Source organism: Amblyomma maculatum, chromosome 6 (genome assembly GCF_055883805.1).
Source record: "Amblyomma maculatum isolate TAMU_Amacu chromosome 6, ASM5588380v1, whole genome shotgun sequence".
Taxonomy (NCBI): Eukaryota; Metazoa; Arthropoda; class Arachnida; order Ixodida; family Ixodidae; genus Amblyomma; species Amblyomma maculatum.
This window is the reverse complement of record NC_139349.1, coordinates 91,540,612-91,557,492: the sequence shown is the minus strand read 5'-3', so window position 1 is coordinate 91,557,492 and position 16,881 is coordinate 91,540,612. Positions and strand designations below refer to the sequence as shown.

Genomic DNA, 16,881 nt, shown 5'->3' with positions numbered 1-16,881 from the left:
TGCAGTCATTTGGTAGCCTTTCTCCAGCCCTAGCATTTTTTACTAGTTTATATGATGAAAAAATGCTTAAAAATGACTGAGAATGTGAAAATTATAAGACCAACATTCACCAATATACAATTTTTCCTGATGATCCCTCCTGAAATTATAATCTGGAATTTCCGTTTGTTCAACTGCAAAACGCATGCAGGTATTCCGACAGAAAAAAACAAAACAAAAAAGAAAGAAAACGATACTCCAAACAAAAGAGGATTTGCTTGCTGGACGAGTTTGTGGATTGAATCTGAGCCCGTATACGGTTTCGTCACTCAGATGCACTCCACTAAATAGTCCACAAACGAATTTCACTAAGGTGAAAGCGGACGCAAACATTCTGACGCGACATTGGACATCCAGCACCGGCCTGTCTGAGTGCATCTTTGGATGTGTTTGTGTTTATTCTTGATGGCTTCACCTGTCGCATATATTCCTAACTATAAGCAGGATCCTCTATTTCTGTACTTACTAAAAAGAGTAAGATTCTCGACAAACTCCCGCACACCGATCATTCAGTCGCTCCGTGGGATGCGCTGGACCTAATTGGCGAGGATAACCCTCCTGAAGAGAGAGCTAGAAAAAATACAGTGTGAGAGGTCTCCCACAGCTATCAGCCCATTTAATGCGGGCAATGGAGGAAGGGGTGAGGGAAGAAAACGCTCGTTCCTTCCTATCATAAAAAGAGAACGGTTCGGTCTTTCCACTTTCGGACGCCGCCTTTCTGTTTGTTCACCGCGCCCCCTTCTCTTCACCGTATAGAGCGCTGCGCCAAACGGTGGAAAAGAGCAAACTTGCGAATGGAGAATTGCAGAAGTCCCGTTTGCTGCTTGAACGACACTTTTCCTTGTGAGTATGTAGATGAGTTTCGACCAAGTGCTCATGCACTCCTTCGTGGTGGCTTATCGGGGTCCTGAAATTTAATGATCTTTCGTTGTAGTTCATTGAACATACTGATCATCTTCGAGTCGGTTCATGCCATGTGCAATCGACTCGCTTACCCACCTTTCTGGGCCACCATTGCTTTGAAAATGTTGCGAAAAAAGGGAACGCCTGGAAACATATTTGGTTGCTGTTGGTATATTATTCAGTCTGTAAAATACTGACATGGCGTGCACGCTTTATGCACTCCAAGCTGGCCCATATTCGCTGTTTGTTTTTATCCTAATGCTGGAAAGATATGCCACCATCCGTCTATCCTCCTGAATTCATGTTATCATCATTACAGAAAAAAATAGGAAGAGAACCTTTACTGTCCAGGTAAAATTTCGCATGAATTTAAAGCATATGTTTGCAGACCAGCAACTACGGAGCCCAGAAAGAGAAACAAATTACTTCAGTCAGACTTTGAGATTGGAGGTGTCCTATATGGAACCCATTGTCCATAATCTTCCCTGGAATTTTCCTTTATCTTTGCATTCGCGTGAAGGACTGCAAATGACAACCAAACTTTTCTATATTTTAATATCCACATGAGTCAGTGCTATGACATATACCTGCGGCTGTGACCAAGGGCGCCGGTTCGTTTCCTCGGACTTTGACTATAATGTGGCTTCTCCTTAAGAATTAAGAAGAAAAAAGCACCTACGTTCTAAAGATACTGGCGCTTTTTAGATAAAAGCCTGCCTGAGGACTGATACTTAATTAACCCTAATTAAAACAGAGTGAAATTCAGCTGCATGTTATTTATCTTGGAGCGTGTCATGGTCAATGCTGAGTCTCATGGAACGTATGTAAGGCGCACTGATGTCGCTGTTTTCACAGACACTACTATTTATCCAGGAAATTCAAAGACAGTCTGGCCATACGTAATACAACATGGTCAAGAAACAATATCCAATAGAATCGTCTGAAGATTTAAAGCATTTCTGCCCAGCCAAGCACACTTGATGCAGTTCAATACTACAGCTTTTCCTTTTTGCACCAACCAAGGTTAGTACACAAGGAAACAATGCGCATATACTTTGCAAAGTATCGCCCAGTGGAACGAGCAGCACAGAATACCTTACAGAAGGTTCTACATCGCTAAAGCAGACGCAGGTCGATTTAAATCAATATCTCATGCATAACGAAGCATGAGATACAGATAGCGCAATCAGAGCTCTGAACTGTTCATAATAGGTTTTAATGCGGAATCATTAGGTGTATGTTTGAAGTTTGGCGTCCCCAGAAGGTGCGTACACAATTTAGCTGTAACCGAACGAGTTACCAAAAAAAAGGAACTATTGTATAGATACAGGATGAAGAAATCTCGTCTGGGAAATCGTATGGGTAAAATTGAGTAATTAGGCGAATTTTTATAGCCAAGAAAGTCAATGAGAAGTCGAAATAGCCAGGCAGAGTAATAGCGACGTACTGATGTGACGTCACCCTTCCGTCACTTAATGTGTGGTAGAGTCACGTGACGTGTAGGGAGGGTCATGTTACCGGAAGTGCAACCGGTCTGCATGCGTGTCACGTGACCGAAAGTTGAGCGTTTGGGAAAAAACTGGAATGAAGTGAGAAAGATGATTAGAAAATGTGTAAAGTATTATTTAATCAAAGAAAAATAAAATAAATAAAATAGCATGCGCAGCTTGCTACAGAATGCCATTAATGCTTACGCAGTTCTCCAATGCTGCAGGTACCGCAGGGATCTCTAACGTTCTTTTTTTTTTTCCTTCTCTCTTGTTATAGTATCCGCTATTACGCTTATAATTTTACTTCACTGATTCAACAAGGTCAGTCTGATTGGGGCTTCTTTGAAAAGAGGAGCCTATTCACACGCAGTGCCGTGAGCCTTCCACTGCACTTTGCAACGAGTCAGGCGCGAAGTATGCGATACTTTGAATTTCGATTATAAACTTTTTCGAAATTTCGGTATCATTGTTCTCATTTTTATTTATATATTTCATGTACAGACCATTTCTGGATGAATTAAGTACGGTACACAAAGAGAAGTCAATTCATCGGTCGAAGAGAAGTCAAGTCATATCACTCAGAGAAGTCACAGAGTGTGAGAGGTCAATTCATGTCAGGGTCGAAGTCAATTCATCGGAGATGATGAATTAAGGTTTGCGATGCAAGATGCAAGCGCATATAGGATGATTTCTTACACGGTTTTTCTCTAGTATTCTAAAAACTGAACAATACATTTGTGCGCTTTCTTCAGATGTTTTTAAAGTCAGGTTGGTATTATTTACTTGACACAGAGTAATGACTAGACGATTAACTAAAAGTAGCTATTTAACTTCTCTATTATTGACATTAAGAGGCAATATTATATTACGAAAATGAAGACCTCTAATTTCAAAGGTAACTGATATCATCAGGAGGGTTTTCGAAATATAGAATGCCAAAATGCACATTTGAAAGCTCGTTTAGTTGGCTTCCATGCATCCTGTAATTATACAGAGACGTCGTTATGCGCATGGAAGTATGTTTCAATCTGACGCACAAGAAAGCATATTAGATGTCATTGTTTGAATATGTAATGCCAGAAAGCGATCGTGACCACTGCCGATTAGGGAAACTTAACAACAGGACCAACGTTTCATGTTCATAGCCTTCAATTTCGCATTATACTATTGTTCCTTGGAATCAATAATTTAGGAGACGGTTTGTTACCCTGGTTAATTAATGTTGCAATTCCCAGGACCTAATCTTGCCCTAAATTTTCGTTTCAGGTCATTTATTATCGATGCTTGCATATCTTTGTAGCTGTGTAACATTTTGGTCATGTTACCCTTGTAATATCAATATAATGTTGTAATCACTTTGCAAGTCCCCCGTACCTCATGTGACGTCAATCATTTACGACGAATCAGAATTTTCTCTGCACGCTGCCGGAATCTCCAGTGCCTCCACTGAAAAGCTGTCTTAACGTTGTCACGTTAAAAATGCGCCTAAATTGGTCACAATCAATGACAACGACTTTGCTTAAAATCGCAGAAAAGTAATCAAATTACATTACTTTTACTGCTCCAAAAAAAGAATGAAATTACATTACAAAACTTCTACTGAGTAATTAAATTACTCCTAAATTACTTCCTAGTTTCCATCCATGCAAAAGCTATATAAGTAAAGCTAGTAAACAAAACAACAACTTGTTCTCCAGACGCGAAGCACACACATTCTTTCGTCTTCCCGCCGAATTTCGCCCCAGAGAGCTATTCCTTCCCTCTTTCCTACAGCAAGCTTGCCATTACAAAAACAAGACAACAGGAAAAAAACAACAACAAAATCAGAAGCATGGTCGAACTATCGTGGAATGACTGGCGAACCCCGCGTCTTGCTGGCCCGGAGCTGTCTCCGCCATTTAAAGGGCCCAAAGAAGCTAGGTTATTTATTTCTTTCATAGTCCCAAGAATCAACATCGCCACCTTTGCTCAGTAATGCTCAAGCCACGGTGGCTCACGCCAAGAACCTTCCGCCTATCTCCCCCAACCTCAATTCTCCCTCGCCCCGTGGTGGCGAGTACGTGTAACCATGTAGCACTGTGCCCTAGCCGACGCACCAGGGAGTGTCACTGCGCCGCGCTCCCAACTAGTTTTCAGCCAGCCTTCTTGCCCCATTTCTCCATTCGGAATTCCCTTGACGCCTTGTATTCTACTGCTTGGAGAATGGCTGCCATGGGATAGCCGCACTAAGTGACCCTGCTACACACAAAGTCTCAGGCGCACTGTTCTGCTCAATTCTGTCTTCTTTTGCCGATCCCTTAAGCTGGTTTCGGGTTGCCGCACGTCATTCCTGCTTTCGCGGCACTCTACTTCGTTGTCTATTGAAGAAGTAGTGGCGCACTTTAGTGAAAGTAATTTCGAAATGAACTAATTTCTTGCTGCAAAATTACTAACAAAAATAATTCATTACATTACTAAATTACCAAACCAAAAAAGTGATTCATTACATAACAAATTACCAAAAATGTAATTAAAAACAGTAATTTATTATGATACTGCCATGACTGCTCTCGACCCAGTGTCGAGTTTATTATAGCCTGGAAATTAAAAGAAGAATTGCAATACAAATCCATCGCCACTACATATCAATCGTGCTCATGCACGCTAATTAAAGCGGACCGATTATTAATTGCTGAGGACCCCAACCGCTAGTATCTAGTGGTCCATTAGGTATAAGATGTGTGTTAATCATGGATACAATTTCAATACACACTGAGCTTCTTAGCGGTGTTAGGACCGGAACAGAGCTGCTGTATATTCCATACACTATATATACAAACAACAAAACGCATGGGCATACTTTGCGCAGCTCCTTACACGCATGCATATACACTCACTGAACGCAGAGGGTCGTCATATATACATGGTTCAGTGCTGCTGTTACCAACCAATATTGATCGACTGGCAGCGTTGTTTGTGACAAATGAGAGTGTAAGGAGACAATAAGTGTGCATCTGCAGTGCGAGTATTTTATACAACAGTGAAGGACATACGCTGTATTTGCCCTGGACAGCCTCGACCTACGCCCTCTGGCTTAAAGTATAGATAAGACCCATCGTAGTCGCATCAACAAGGCGTATACACTTCGCTGCTTTGATAACTGAGAGCATCTTGTGTGAAAACGTACGCCCGTGCCCATCGTCCCTTCTTGCTTTCTCTTTCATGTAGCCATGGCTATCATACACTCAAAACACCGGTCCATAATGTTTAACCTTCCCTTTTCCTTCCTTCCTTTCTCTCTCTCTACTCAGTGAGCAGCAATAAACCACACATATATACATACATGTTTCTCACACAAATAAGAAAATGGTTGCCATGAAAATTATAGTATTGTTTTGTGGGCCAGACACGCCGCTATCTTCTCGCTGTTTGTCGTCTGTCGGCCTGTCCAGTCTTGCGATCTTCATTCAATATCGCGTGCATACGCGTTTTTTTTTTTTTGTCATTCAATTTTATCCCCGAATCGACTTTAATTGCAACAAAAAGCATGAATTTGTGGATGAATTCTCAATTACACATGTACATACTCGTTGGAAAGCCGCCATAAAAAAGAGAAGCAGATTCAGGATATCGCAGCACGGATAGTGTTGCGTGGAATTCGGTCTGTCGGATGATGCACACATTAAGAATCTGTTAATGAAAAGCAACAAAAAAAAAAGTACCACTGGTTTATAACGCAAACGCAACGTCACGCAATATGCATAAGAGGCCATACGCACTTGAACCGGCTTTCTGTTGTGACCAAGCTGCTGCCTCCATTATCTGTTGGAAACTCTCATCTAGAGGGGAGTTATTCTGCGCATTTACGCGCCTCGAAAGTTTCCATGGAAAAGGTAAAGAGTATATATAGATTAGTCGCGCGCGAGAGTTCTTTTCACTCTCCCTCTGACCTATGTAGAAGGAAGCTCATTACCGACGACAAGACAAACCAGCAGTAGTACCGCTGTATTGAATATTTACGTAGCCTCGTTGTCGACACAAAACCCTCAGGGGTTCAGAATTTTCCACTTGACTAAGCGTGTGCTTGAGTGTGTCTTTCGCGTCTTATTGCACGCACGCGCATATCCTGATTCGTACGCCATTTAGAGAGCTCTTGTAACGTTTTCATGGAGCCACTCTCCATCTGCTCAAGCTATAGCTCGGCGCACAATAACCGAGCGGTTAGGCGTTATCGAGACGGATAAATCCTTCAACTGCAGAATTTCTTTTCGTGTTTTTTTTTTTTTTTTTTTTCATTTACGCTGTGTGACAAAGTATAATTTGCGTTCAGCACTGCGAAATTTTGGGTTTACAAACGCATCGTGCGCATGGGAGCCCGCAGCAACGTCTTTCTTTTTTGTTTTGTTTTTAGACGGATGGCTTCCCATTCGGGGACTTTTGTGTCTACACGGGCGCGTTGCCACGAATGGCGCACGCTCCGTTACGTACGAGTTTCGTTTTCCTCCGGAGTCGCTTCGTACAGTGGCGCGCTTACTCAGCTCCACGTCAAGAGCCAGGAAGCGGTACAGCTAACGCGGCGTTAGCCTCAGATTTCCGCAATGAAGCAAGCGGAGGCTGCCGTCCGTTGCATGGGAGAAGGAGAACTCCTAGGGAGGTTGCCATACGACGCGGCGCAACATGCTTCTGCCTCCGCCGCCGCCGTCGTCGCATGTCAACCACCGGTTGACGAGCCCGGAAAAACAAATCGTGGCTCGTGCGGCCGGCGAACTCTCTTTTTCTCTTTGTTTAGTTCCTTCATCCCCAGGCTCCCCCAATAGCACCCGGTGTGGCAGCTGAGGCCAATGGCGGCAGCGTGGCGCGCCGGACGACGCGGCGCACCTGGCGCGGCCATTGATTCGCCGGCGTCGCCGCGCGGTGGGCCAATGGAGCGCCGGCACAGGTGGGCCGGCGCACCTTTAACGACCTTCGGGCACCGCCCGGACGCCTCCTCCTTGCAGGGCCGGTCCTTCCCCTCCCCGCGAGTTCCTTACCGTTGCCACCTGTCTTTGGCAGTCGAGACACGCCAACTTTCACTCGAGCTAGACAGCACGCCGTCGGGACCGGCATGAGACACCGGGCAGGATTACGAGCGGTGGTGTCGTCCTCCTCCATCCCGGCGCTTTTTCCCTCGTCGTGATGAATCCGCCGGCGCTTCCCCGCTTCTGCTGCTTCTCGTCGGTGTCGTCTCCGTGAGGTGCTGGACCGTTTGTCGCGGGTGTTTGTGTCCGTCGTCGTGAACTTCGCTTCGGTGGGGGAGAGGAGAGACGGCGCCGGCAGCAACAGAGTGCGCGCGCGCAACGATGGAGACGTTCGTGCTCATACCGAAGGAGCTCAGCTTGGTGCTCAGTGACCGCACGGCGTCTACGACGACTGACTCGACATCGACGACGTCGGCCAAGGAAGTGACGGCCGCCGTGTGGAGCAACAGCCGCATATCCCGCGGCACGAGGTTCCTGCCCTTTCAAGGAACTGTGCGCCTGGACAAGCTCGAGGTCTTCGGGACGCTCGATCAGAAGGACGTGAGTGTGCCTGCCCTCCCTTCCTCCTTCCCGTCGATCACCGACGCTAATGCGCGGCACGTGGTTTGGCGCCGGCGTTCAACGCGCAGCTTCCTTTGAGTTCTCTTACAAGTCGGTGTTTAATCGGCTAGTTATAGTATATACAACTTCGGCTCACTGCCGGTTTCAACTATAAGCATGGCTTCTCTTGCCGCTCATGTTATGAACCATGGCGCGCTTCGAAGCTAAGGAGTTGATTGATCTGCCGATGTCGGACTCATCGTAGCGCGAATAGCTCGACGCAGTGCGTTCACTTCTAGAGCAGCGCGGTGGGGGCGTTATGTGCTTGCAGTCTGGTCATGCATGCATGCTGTACAGTCCGGTTTTAAAGAACGACACTTCAGCGTGAAGGTGCGGCTTAAGCCAGCTAAGGATGCATAAAGCTGCGTTGTACAATGAATTCGGCACAAGGTTCATTATTTTCACCGCCCACAAACTACGCCATTGAACGGTTCGCAAGGCTTGTTTGTGTATGAACCGTCTCACGCGCGATGCAACCAGAAAATGGCCGTTTATTTTCCAGACAGCAATGTTTGCAGCGAATATCATGCATGCAGTGCGAACGACTTTCTAACCGAAAACAGGGCCAATAACAACAGGCTTCAGGAGCACTGAGGATAGACTGTGTTATGATATATATACCCCAACGTTGTAAAATGTCATATAGATGGCCGAGAAGTTGCGAAAACACCTCCAGAAAGATTGCTGATCAATTCGAAGAAGCTGACATCACCGACGGACGCACATGTCAGCACTCCCCAAAGTTTCAAACATTTATTACACGTGCTGTGTATATAATACAGTGCACAATATAGTATGAAAATTATATATATAGATATATAGTGCACATGTAATTTTTGTTTTGATAAACTGGCACATATTTCAGAATCCTACGCGCTCCATGGTGTGTGAATTCATTCTTGGCAATCGTTACCCATGGAGGCGTTCTAAGATCAAAACCTTAAAGTGCTTTGCGTGATAATCAGTTCTAATGAAGACTCGAGAACCCAAAGAGGAAAATTTTTAATGAACTTAAGTCAGCCTTTTGACGGCTCGTTTAACACTGGATGACTGTACACGCATGATGGCCTTCAAAACTGCTTCTGCGCTCCTTTTATTAATTTTAATTCTTTTCTCCTACGTTTTTCTTGAAGGCTGTATCTGAGCTTATAGCTTTTATCGCGTCGTCCTTAAAGACAGAAAAACGAGAATATGTATCAGTTGGAATGGCTCGGTAGCATAGACAGCGTTTGAGCCAGCTGAACTGGCTTTTCTTTTCCAATTTCTTATTTTTCTTTGTATCACGTGGTCTACATGGTGATGGGTTGTGTATCCCTGTACCCCTTTTACCTGAGATGAGGTGTGATTATAAATTCCTTGGATTAGGCTTCTCTTTTCTTGATTTAAAGCTTCCCCTTAATTAATGCATGGTGCGAATTTAGCTGAATGGTCTATACAGGCATACACTGTTTGGGTGAGCGTATACCTGACATATGCTTTTTTTTTTTTTACTAACCGGGCACTCGCAAGCAAATACCCGCACAGGAAACACAAATATGCATGGCAAGTTCTGAGCAAAGAGAATTTTTTCTTTTTTACAAAAATTGAGATATGCCTGCTCAGCCTTGAGGCTCAGCTTTTTGAGTGGCAAGTTTAACCGATTCTCTTCAAATGCTGCTCTCGTTATGTTGCTTACGAATATAATTCAGGGCAAGCGGGGACTCTTGGCTGTTACTTGTAATACTCGAAGCCCATTTATAGGGTCGCAAGCTTTGCGGTCTCATGTGGTCCTTTTTATGCGCAGTATACTGCACCTTGCCTAAACGACCCTCAACACAGCCATACAGTAATTCTATAGTGTATACATCACAGGACAAATTTGCGACAAGCATCGAATTTGTTGCTATGTTTCTGGCCATATATGCGGAATAACACTGATGAATTGCAAACGTTGCAACGACTCGGAACTTGCCTGAAAACGCGTGTAAATCTCCTCCCTCCGTTGCAGGTATATTTTCTTTGTACTAACCACAGTATGTTCAGAGACGAGCAACCCATGCAGCATCTCCAACAGTCTTTTTTTTTTCTTTTTTTTTTTTTCACAAAGGCTTATGTGTACGCTCACCATCTTAAACCACCACAAGCAAGACGCACTCACTAAGGTATCATCTGCGGGGTGCAAACCAACCATGCTCTGCAAGCTCGATCTCAATTGCTATAGTTGAAATATAAATTTCTTAACATGTCGTGATGATTCATAGATGGAATTGCTCTATTATATACTTGTTAACCATGAATATGATGGCCCGCAGGTCATCTGGAAGGTTTGTACAAAATGAGACGCAGAAGTGTATATGCTGCCTTCATTGCATCACTATTTACCGATCATGGAAACATTAGGCGACACAAGTATTCACCGCTGATCAAGGTCACTTCACGTTTGACAAAACATGGGCTGCATTGTTAAATCATGCTATACACTCCTCTGCATTGTGCTATAGTTCATGAGAGCAGCTATTTCTATTTATGTTACGTCCAAGCAAAAAAGGCAATGACATTATAACCTCACAGTATAAGAATATAATATATTCTTGCCTTGCATTTTAAATAACGCGAACCATGTTTGGGGCGTATTCAATAATTTTAAGGTCCTGTTATTAGTGTTGTGAATTGAAATAGGCCCCATATTGGTTTATCTGTTTGCGCCTCATTCAAAAGCTATTATCTCTGTGCTCCTGAGTGGTGTGAACTTCGATTGTTTTTCAAGCTGTATCGAAGAAAATGGGGCTAATTCGACTTGGCAGAAGTTTAACGATTCAACAGATGTCTGATATTTCAGCCGATAGAATTTGAGCTGGCTAAAATGAGTTACAAAACTTTCTGCTTCAGTAACGGCGTCAGTTTTCATCATGGATCAACTCTGGTATAGTTGTGCTTGACTTTCGTTGTCTCAGTAGTTTTATACGAAGTATAAAGGTTTAAAACAGAACCAAGGAAGAGTGGCGTTTGAAAGCATGAGTCAGGATATCTAAAAAGTTTTCCCTATTGAACCGAGGCACATGCTCTTTGCTGCATGGCCTAAGCTTGCAGTTAGCGAACTCCGCGTTACAGGTATATCTCAGTAATATAAATGTGTAGTTGGCGGTCTGACTGCATAGGCCTATGTGTGTGATTACAATACAGCTTCACTCTAACCAATGCGATTTAAATTCTTGCCACAACTACTACCGTGAGACATATTACGCCCTTGCGGCTCGCTGCATGCATATATAGACCAACAATATTGCATGGATTTCATCAACAGCAAGAACTCACGCTGAAAGGCACAAATGACGTTCCTTACGACGAAGAGCCCCTATATTATCTTTCATAATTATATTTTGACTATCATGCAAATATTTCGAGCAGGCAAGATCGTAATAGCTCCTAAAGTATAAAACAATTTTTTTCATAGTGACGTAATAAAAATATGCAGTTGGCACCAAGAAATGCAGCGAGCCTGAATAATTTTGATTGCAGGACAGCTTTGTATTTCGTAAATGTAAATGTATATCGATGTATGCAAATCTATTTTGAAAACAACATGCAAAGTATACTAAGCAGTACTGTCAACCACTGCAACTGCTCGAGTGAACTTTAATTCGATGCCAGTAAATCTAAAAGCGAACAGAAGTTGTAATTCACTTTTGCCGCACTTTCAATCAAACTACCAGTGTTTTATAATTGTTATTATTATGCATAAACAATATACAAAAGAGTACTTCACCCCTAGTCGGAGACTATATTTTCAGGCCCAAAAATAAGAGCGCCGGATACAGGAAATCTTCTCAAAGAAACGGGATTGCGTATTAATATGTATACAGATAACAAATAACACAAATGCTATGAGCAGGTCAGCTAGTTGTATAATTTGTAAAAGGCGGCGTGTTTACAAAGGGCAGCAAGCACAAGTGAATATGACATTGCAAACAGGTAGGCATGAGTTGGTTGTCTTGAACTGAAAATACTAAGTGTATTTACATAAGAGAGGAAGTTCCAACGTTTTCATTCGTTATTAGATAAATTTAATGACAGAGAGGCGTAAGGTCACCCCTAGATATATATTGAAGATTAATGATGTTCACGACACCAGCATGCTTTGCATGCAGCAGGACTAACGGTTCATAAAGACCAACATGCACAATATTCACAACTTGCATTGACGTTTCCCTGTAATGCGTTCGTTTGCCTAAGATCTCTGCACGAAATTGCGGTACCGGATTCTCAAAGCAGAGGTGATGGCCCCGTTTAGAGGTTATGACTGTCGATAAAACCTGAAGCAGAGTCTGAATTGGTCACAGAGAAGAAAGGGGGATCACTGTTAAAGAATGAACAGAGCTGCATAAATACAGTGCATGCAGACAGACACGGGAAAGACACAATACGAATCATAGCTGCAGCGTATTGTTTACACGGAAGTATTCTGCGCCTCATGGTTAACAGAGATCTGCTTGGCATCTTGTGTATTTGATGAACAAGGGCTTTCAGCTCACAATTATTATTGCGCCGAACGAAGGCAGATATATAGGCAGCTTTATTCGTCACATCATTCTACACATTATATACAGCCGCTCAATATTTCACGAACTATTTACCACGCATACCTCTGTGCTTGTTAGGTTCTTTTCCAGCGATTGGTGCAATAATCACATCAAAATATTATTTTGGTTGCTCAAATTAATGAAAATTAGGTAATAATTAGTTAATTTCGACAGCACGGACTTCTCGCTTGGGCCCACGAAAGTAACATTGGTGTCGACACATTCTGCAGTGCACGAATTGAAAACAGCGCTTTGTACGCTTTTTTTGCAGGTGCTGTCTCATTTCGGAATGATTTGCAGCTTTTTCATGATTATCCTGGACAAAATTGCTATCGTGGCTCATTAATAAGATACGAACAGATAACAGGCTCGAATAAAAGCTTCTTTATAATACGATGATGCGTCACCGGATGCGTATGTATTTTTACCACATAAATTAAAATAATTCACATCAGCATTAGCTCATGCAAAATTTCAATTTACTTTATTTCTTAAAAAATCTGCTATTCTAAAATTATCACTTCCAGGTGGCAGTTGGCGATAAATGCTAACGAACGCATATGCTGCTTTTCTGCAGCACACGCACAAGGCGCGTTTCTCCGAGCTATACTTTTCTTCTTCAACTGCAGTGCTTTAAAGTTGCCGCCTTGAAACATATCTTAACATCCCTCTGTTTTTTATATAAAGGCAATTTTCTGAACCTGTCCAACCAAAGTACTAGCTGATGCAGTGCACTGCTGCCACGTGCAAGCCATCCCGATAACAAACTGTAAGGCCACATCGATTCGGAAAAGGCACACCCGCACCGCTCGCTGCTAATTTCAAACAGAAGCGTGCCGTTATCAACACCTGGTCTATACAGCATATTAGAAAAAGTTGAAGATTACTGATAAACTTGACCAAGGCCGTGTAATAGTGCACTAAAATGGATATTTTCTGTTTTTCCTTTTTTAGCGGAAATACAGGGGCGAATGAGTTCCCAGGCACTTCAGCGCTGTACAGATTCGAACGGTTATCCTGTTTTAGCGTTTCTTTTTGTTTGCGCCCGCGGAACGCGTGAAAATGCGATCAGGTTACTCCGAAGCCAGCAAAATCAAATCTCCCCATGTCGTTCTCTATACCGGTATACTCTTTGGAAGGCGCATTGACCAGCTAACCGGGCGGCAGCTATAGCGCAAGAGTGTGCGCGCGGCGCCGCCACCGTTAATCAAGCAATCCGGCAAAGTGACAAAGGCGCGCGCGTGGGTCGGCCGTTGCGCGGAAGGCCATTTCGCGCAGGCCGAGCCTTCCGCGGCGCGGAAAGGCGCTCGCAACCGGCAGCAACAGCGGGATCTCTTCGCGCACCCCATGTCTCGGCACGCAATGGGCAAATGAGGGCCGCTCCAACGCGCGAGCCACATGCAGAGTCCCCAGAGAAAAAGGCGTGGCATGCATGCAACGGCAGCAGCAGTTTCGCGTCTCCCGCGGGTGACAAGCCGCGTCGTCGTGCCTATGGACACGTCGAGAAATGTCAGCACCGCGAACCTGGGGAGGAGGGTTCGGGTGAACGCTTGGTGGTGGCGACGCGTTGTCGCGCCGTCGCCGCACCCCCGCCGCGACTTCGGAGGTGCGGGTTTCGAGTGTCCGAGAAGTGACCGGCGCTGATGACGACCTTCATGGAGAAATGATGCAGGCGAATTGAACGCACCTGATGCGGTTCGCGTGATTGTTACAGGCGTGCGAGGCAGCTACAGGGGATGAAAAAAAAAAAAAAAGGAATGCGGCAGAAAAGTGGGTGTTTGGAGCCTTGATATGCGTCAGATATATTCGATGTATAGCAGAATAGAACAAAGGGATTGCAATCGAAGAAGCGGCACTGAGCGGTTCGTGAAGTAAGACGTCCAGGCGCGTGCTGCTGCGAAGCTATTGTCATCCGATCGAAGGCTGCATGATTGGAAAATAATTTACAGCTTAATTGATACGAGTATGCATATTAAACTCGGCGAACTTTTTTTCTTATTTTTTCTTGGTTCACTGAAAAAGTTTTGTTAACCAAATGTGGTGACTACCTGTCCTTGTAAATTCGGTTGTAAAGTTTTTGAAAGGTGGTTTCCGGTTTAACGTAGCATGCGTTGTAGCGAAACAGATTTTGTACGGTTGTCTTTGTCTTCATTTACAAGCAATGTGCCTTCTAGAGATTGAGGAAAAATTATGCGTAATTATGCCCGATGCCGCACAGTCGCGTTAAGGTGAATAACGGCTCGACGCCTGTACACACAAGGAGACAGATTATTCGAGGGAACAGTGAAGTATCTATTTTCGATAATCAGTTTGAAGCTTCCAAATGAAATGGTGAATATTTTTGGTACAAATTAACGCTCAGCACCGTACAAGTTTCCTGATTATCGTACCCATTCATACAGCGCCGGAATCCACTACACTACATAAGTGCCTTCAAAGTAAACTTATTTTTGATAGGTTAATCTTAACCAACAGGTCAGACAATCAGCGCAAAAGTGCAATCACTGGCTTTTGTATCTTTGTTTAGTTTTTAATTACAAGAAAAATATAAAGGTTAGTGCCTCAAAATGACACTAGCTTCTTCTTTGCCGGAGAAGAAAAAAGCTATGGAGACACACAGCGTAACAAAACGCAGCTGCAACAGGCAATACGTTCGCTATAGAATGGAAAGGTTCCTTATTCTATGCACCTGAAGGAGGTGCGGTTGCGCCTATTGTGTCGGTAAATTAAAGGGCTACACATTTAATACGACCATAAATATACACAGTAAGTCAAGCTTTACTGATAGTTCGTGTCACAGAATGGTGAATACATTATATTTAATGGAAACAACTTTGATAACCATCCAGTTTGAATTACACGCGTCGACGCTGTACGTGCATTCTTTACCTACTTCTTTTTCTCATGCAATATTACCCCTCACTCAGTGGAAACTGTCAAAATATGGGAGGATCAGCCAATTGTGCCAACTATTTAAGGAGTGAAATAATTAAAGTTTAGCAAACCAGACAATGAACAGGCAAAAACAAGAGCTCTGCGATCTTCGTCTCGTATTCAGGGGTCTCAGCCTGCGTGTTCGCTGCACGAAAGCGTGCAGCATTTAAGTTCACAACCGAAAGCTCTAAGGGGCGTTCCCCCTCGGAAAGTGCGCGCTTCTACAATGAAGCGTTAGCTATATCAATGCCACGGAAATTACACAGGTGTATGTGAGAGGCTATCGGGAATTTCATTATCTTCTGAACGACACATAGGCACCTTTCGATACAGAAAAAAAAAAAAAAAAAAGGCATTGTTGTGTCAGACCGTCTATAGAGTATAATGGTTGGCATAGTTTTACATTTCTTTTCATAGCCCCTTTATGGTATTCAAACGAGTTTTTATGGTTACCTGACGCTTTATTTTTTAAGATGATTTCCAGGTCATTTTAAAGCGCCTTAAATTAGTCTTTGCATGGAAACGATACATAAGCATCATTGTTACAGTGCTGCCGTGAACGTATCCTTTGTATACTTTATCTTTTCAGTCGAATACTTGGCCATGTATTGCATACAGAGCTTCGTATATGCGTTCCACAAAACAGTTGCTCCCGGTCATGGAATTATCTCTTCCGTATTCGTACACAGCGTGCAATTAAGCAGAAAGTAACCGGAGGAAATTTCTGCCACAATAGCTCGCCGAAGCCCATGAACTGCATGCATGGTTGTGCAAAAAGCTGCAGCAATACGCGTTACAGTTTTAGTTCCGCTGAAATGAGCCATATATAGGTTTAGCTTTGATTGGAAAACTACACCTGTATCCACTCCACATGACAGTCTTTCTGTGAAAGCAAGGTTCGCTTACTGCTTGTGACATATAGCTGTTTGGGAGAACAAATTCGTAGTGCTTTGCATTGTGAGCGCAAATGAATTACTTTATTGGAACACGTTATTTCGACGTAAGTGAGCCGCATTCATGCGACCCATATCTTCTGTGAATGGCGCTATACAACAATCTCTGCCCATTCGATATCTTTACTGCCTACTTTGTTCTATAGATAACCGTTACTGCAGAAATAATGACGTAAAAATAAAGTATACTCAGCTTGATCGTTGCGTATACAAAGCGATTTTTGAAAAAGAGTTCTTTTTTCTTCTTTTTTTTTTTTGCGCTACGCTTTTGCTAGAATGGAAGGAAGGAAGGAAAAACGTTATTTAGCCCCATATTATTTTTGGGCGGTTTTTCTTTGACTTTGGTGACGGAGAGCTAACAAAAGTGCACCGTTGTGTCGCGAGATATCGATGCGAATCTTCGTAA

The 16,881-nt window shown here is 43.5% G+C and overlaps 1 protein-coding gene across 2 annotated transcripts in view; it reads left to right on the top strand.

Annotated features, from left to right (window-relative positions):
- Positions 1-791: 791 nt before the first annotated feature.
- Positions 792-16,881, top strand: part of LOC146186235 (uncharacterized) — a 123,567-nt gene continuing 107,477 nt past the window's right edge. For both annotated transcript variants that reach the window (XM_084607108.1, XM_084607107.1), the window contains exons 1-2: positions 792-882; positions 7,216-7,969. In XM_084607108.1, coding sequence (XP_084463234.1) covers positions 7,751-7,969 — 219 coding nt within the window. In that variant the 5' untranslated portion in view covers positions 792-882; positions 7,216-7,750. The remainder of the gene's footprint in view (positions 883-7,215; positions 7,970-16,881) is intronic.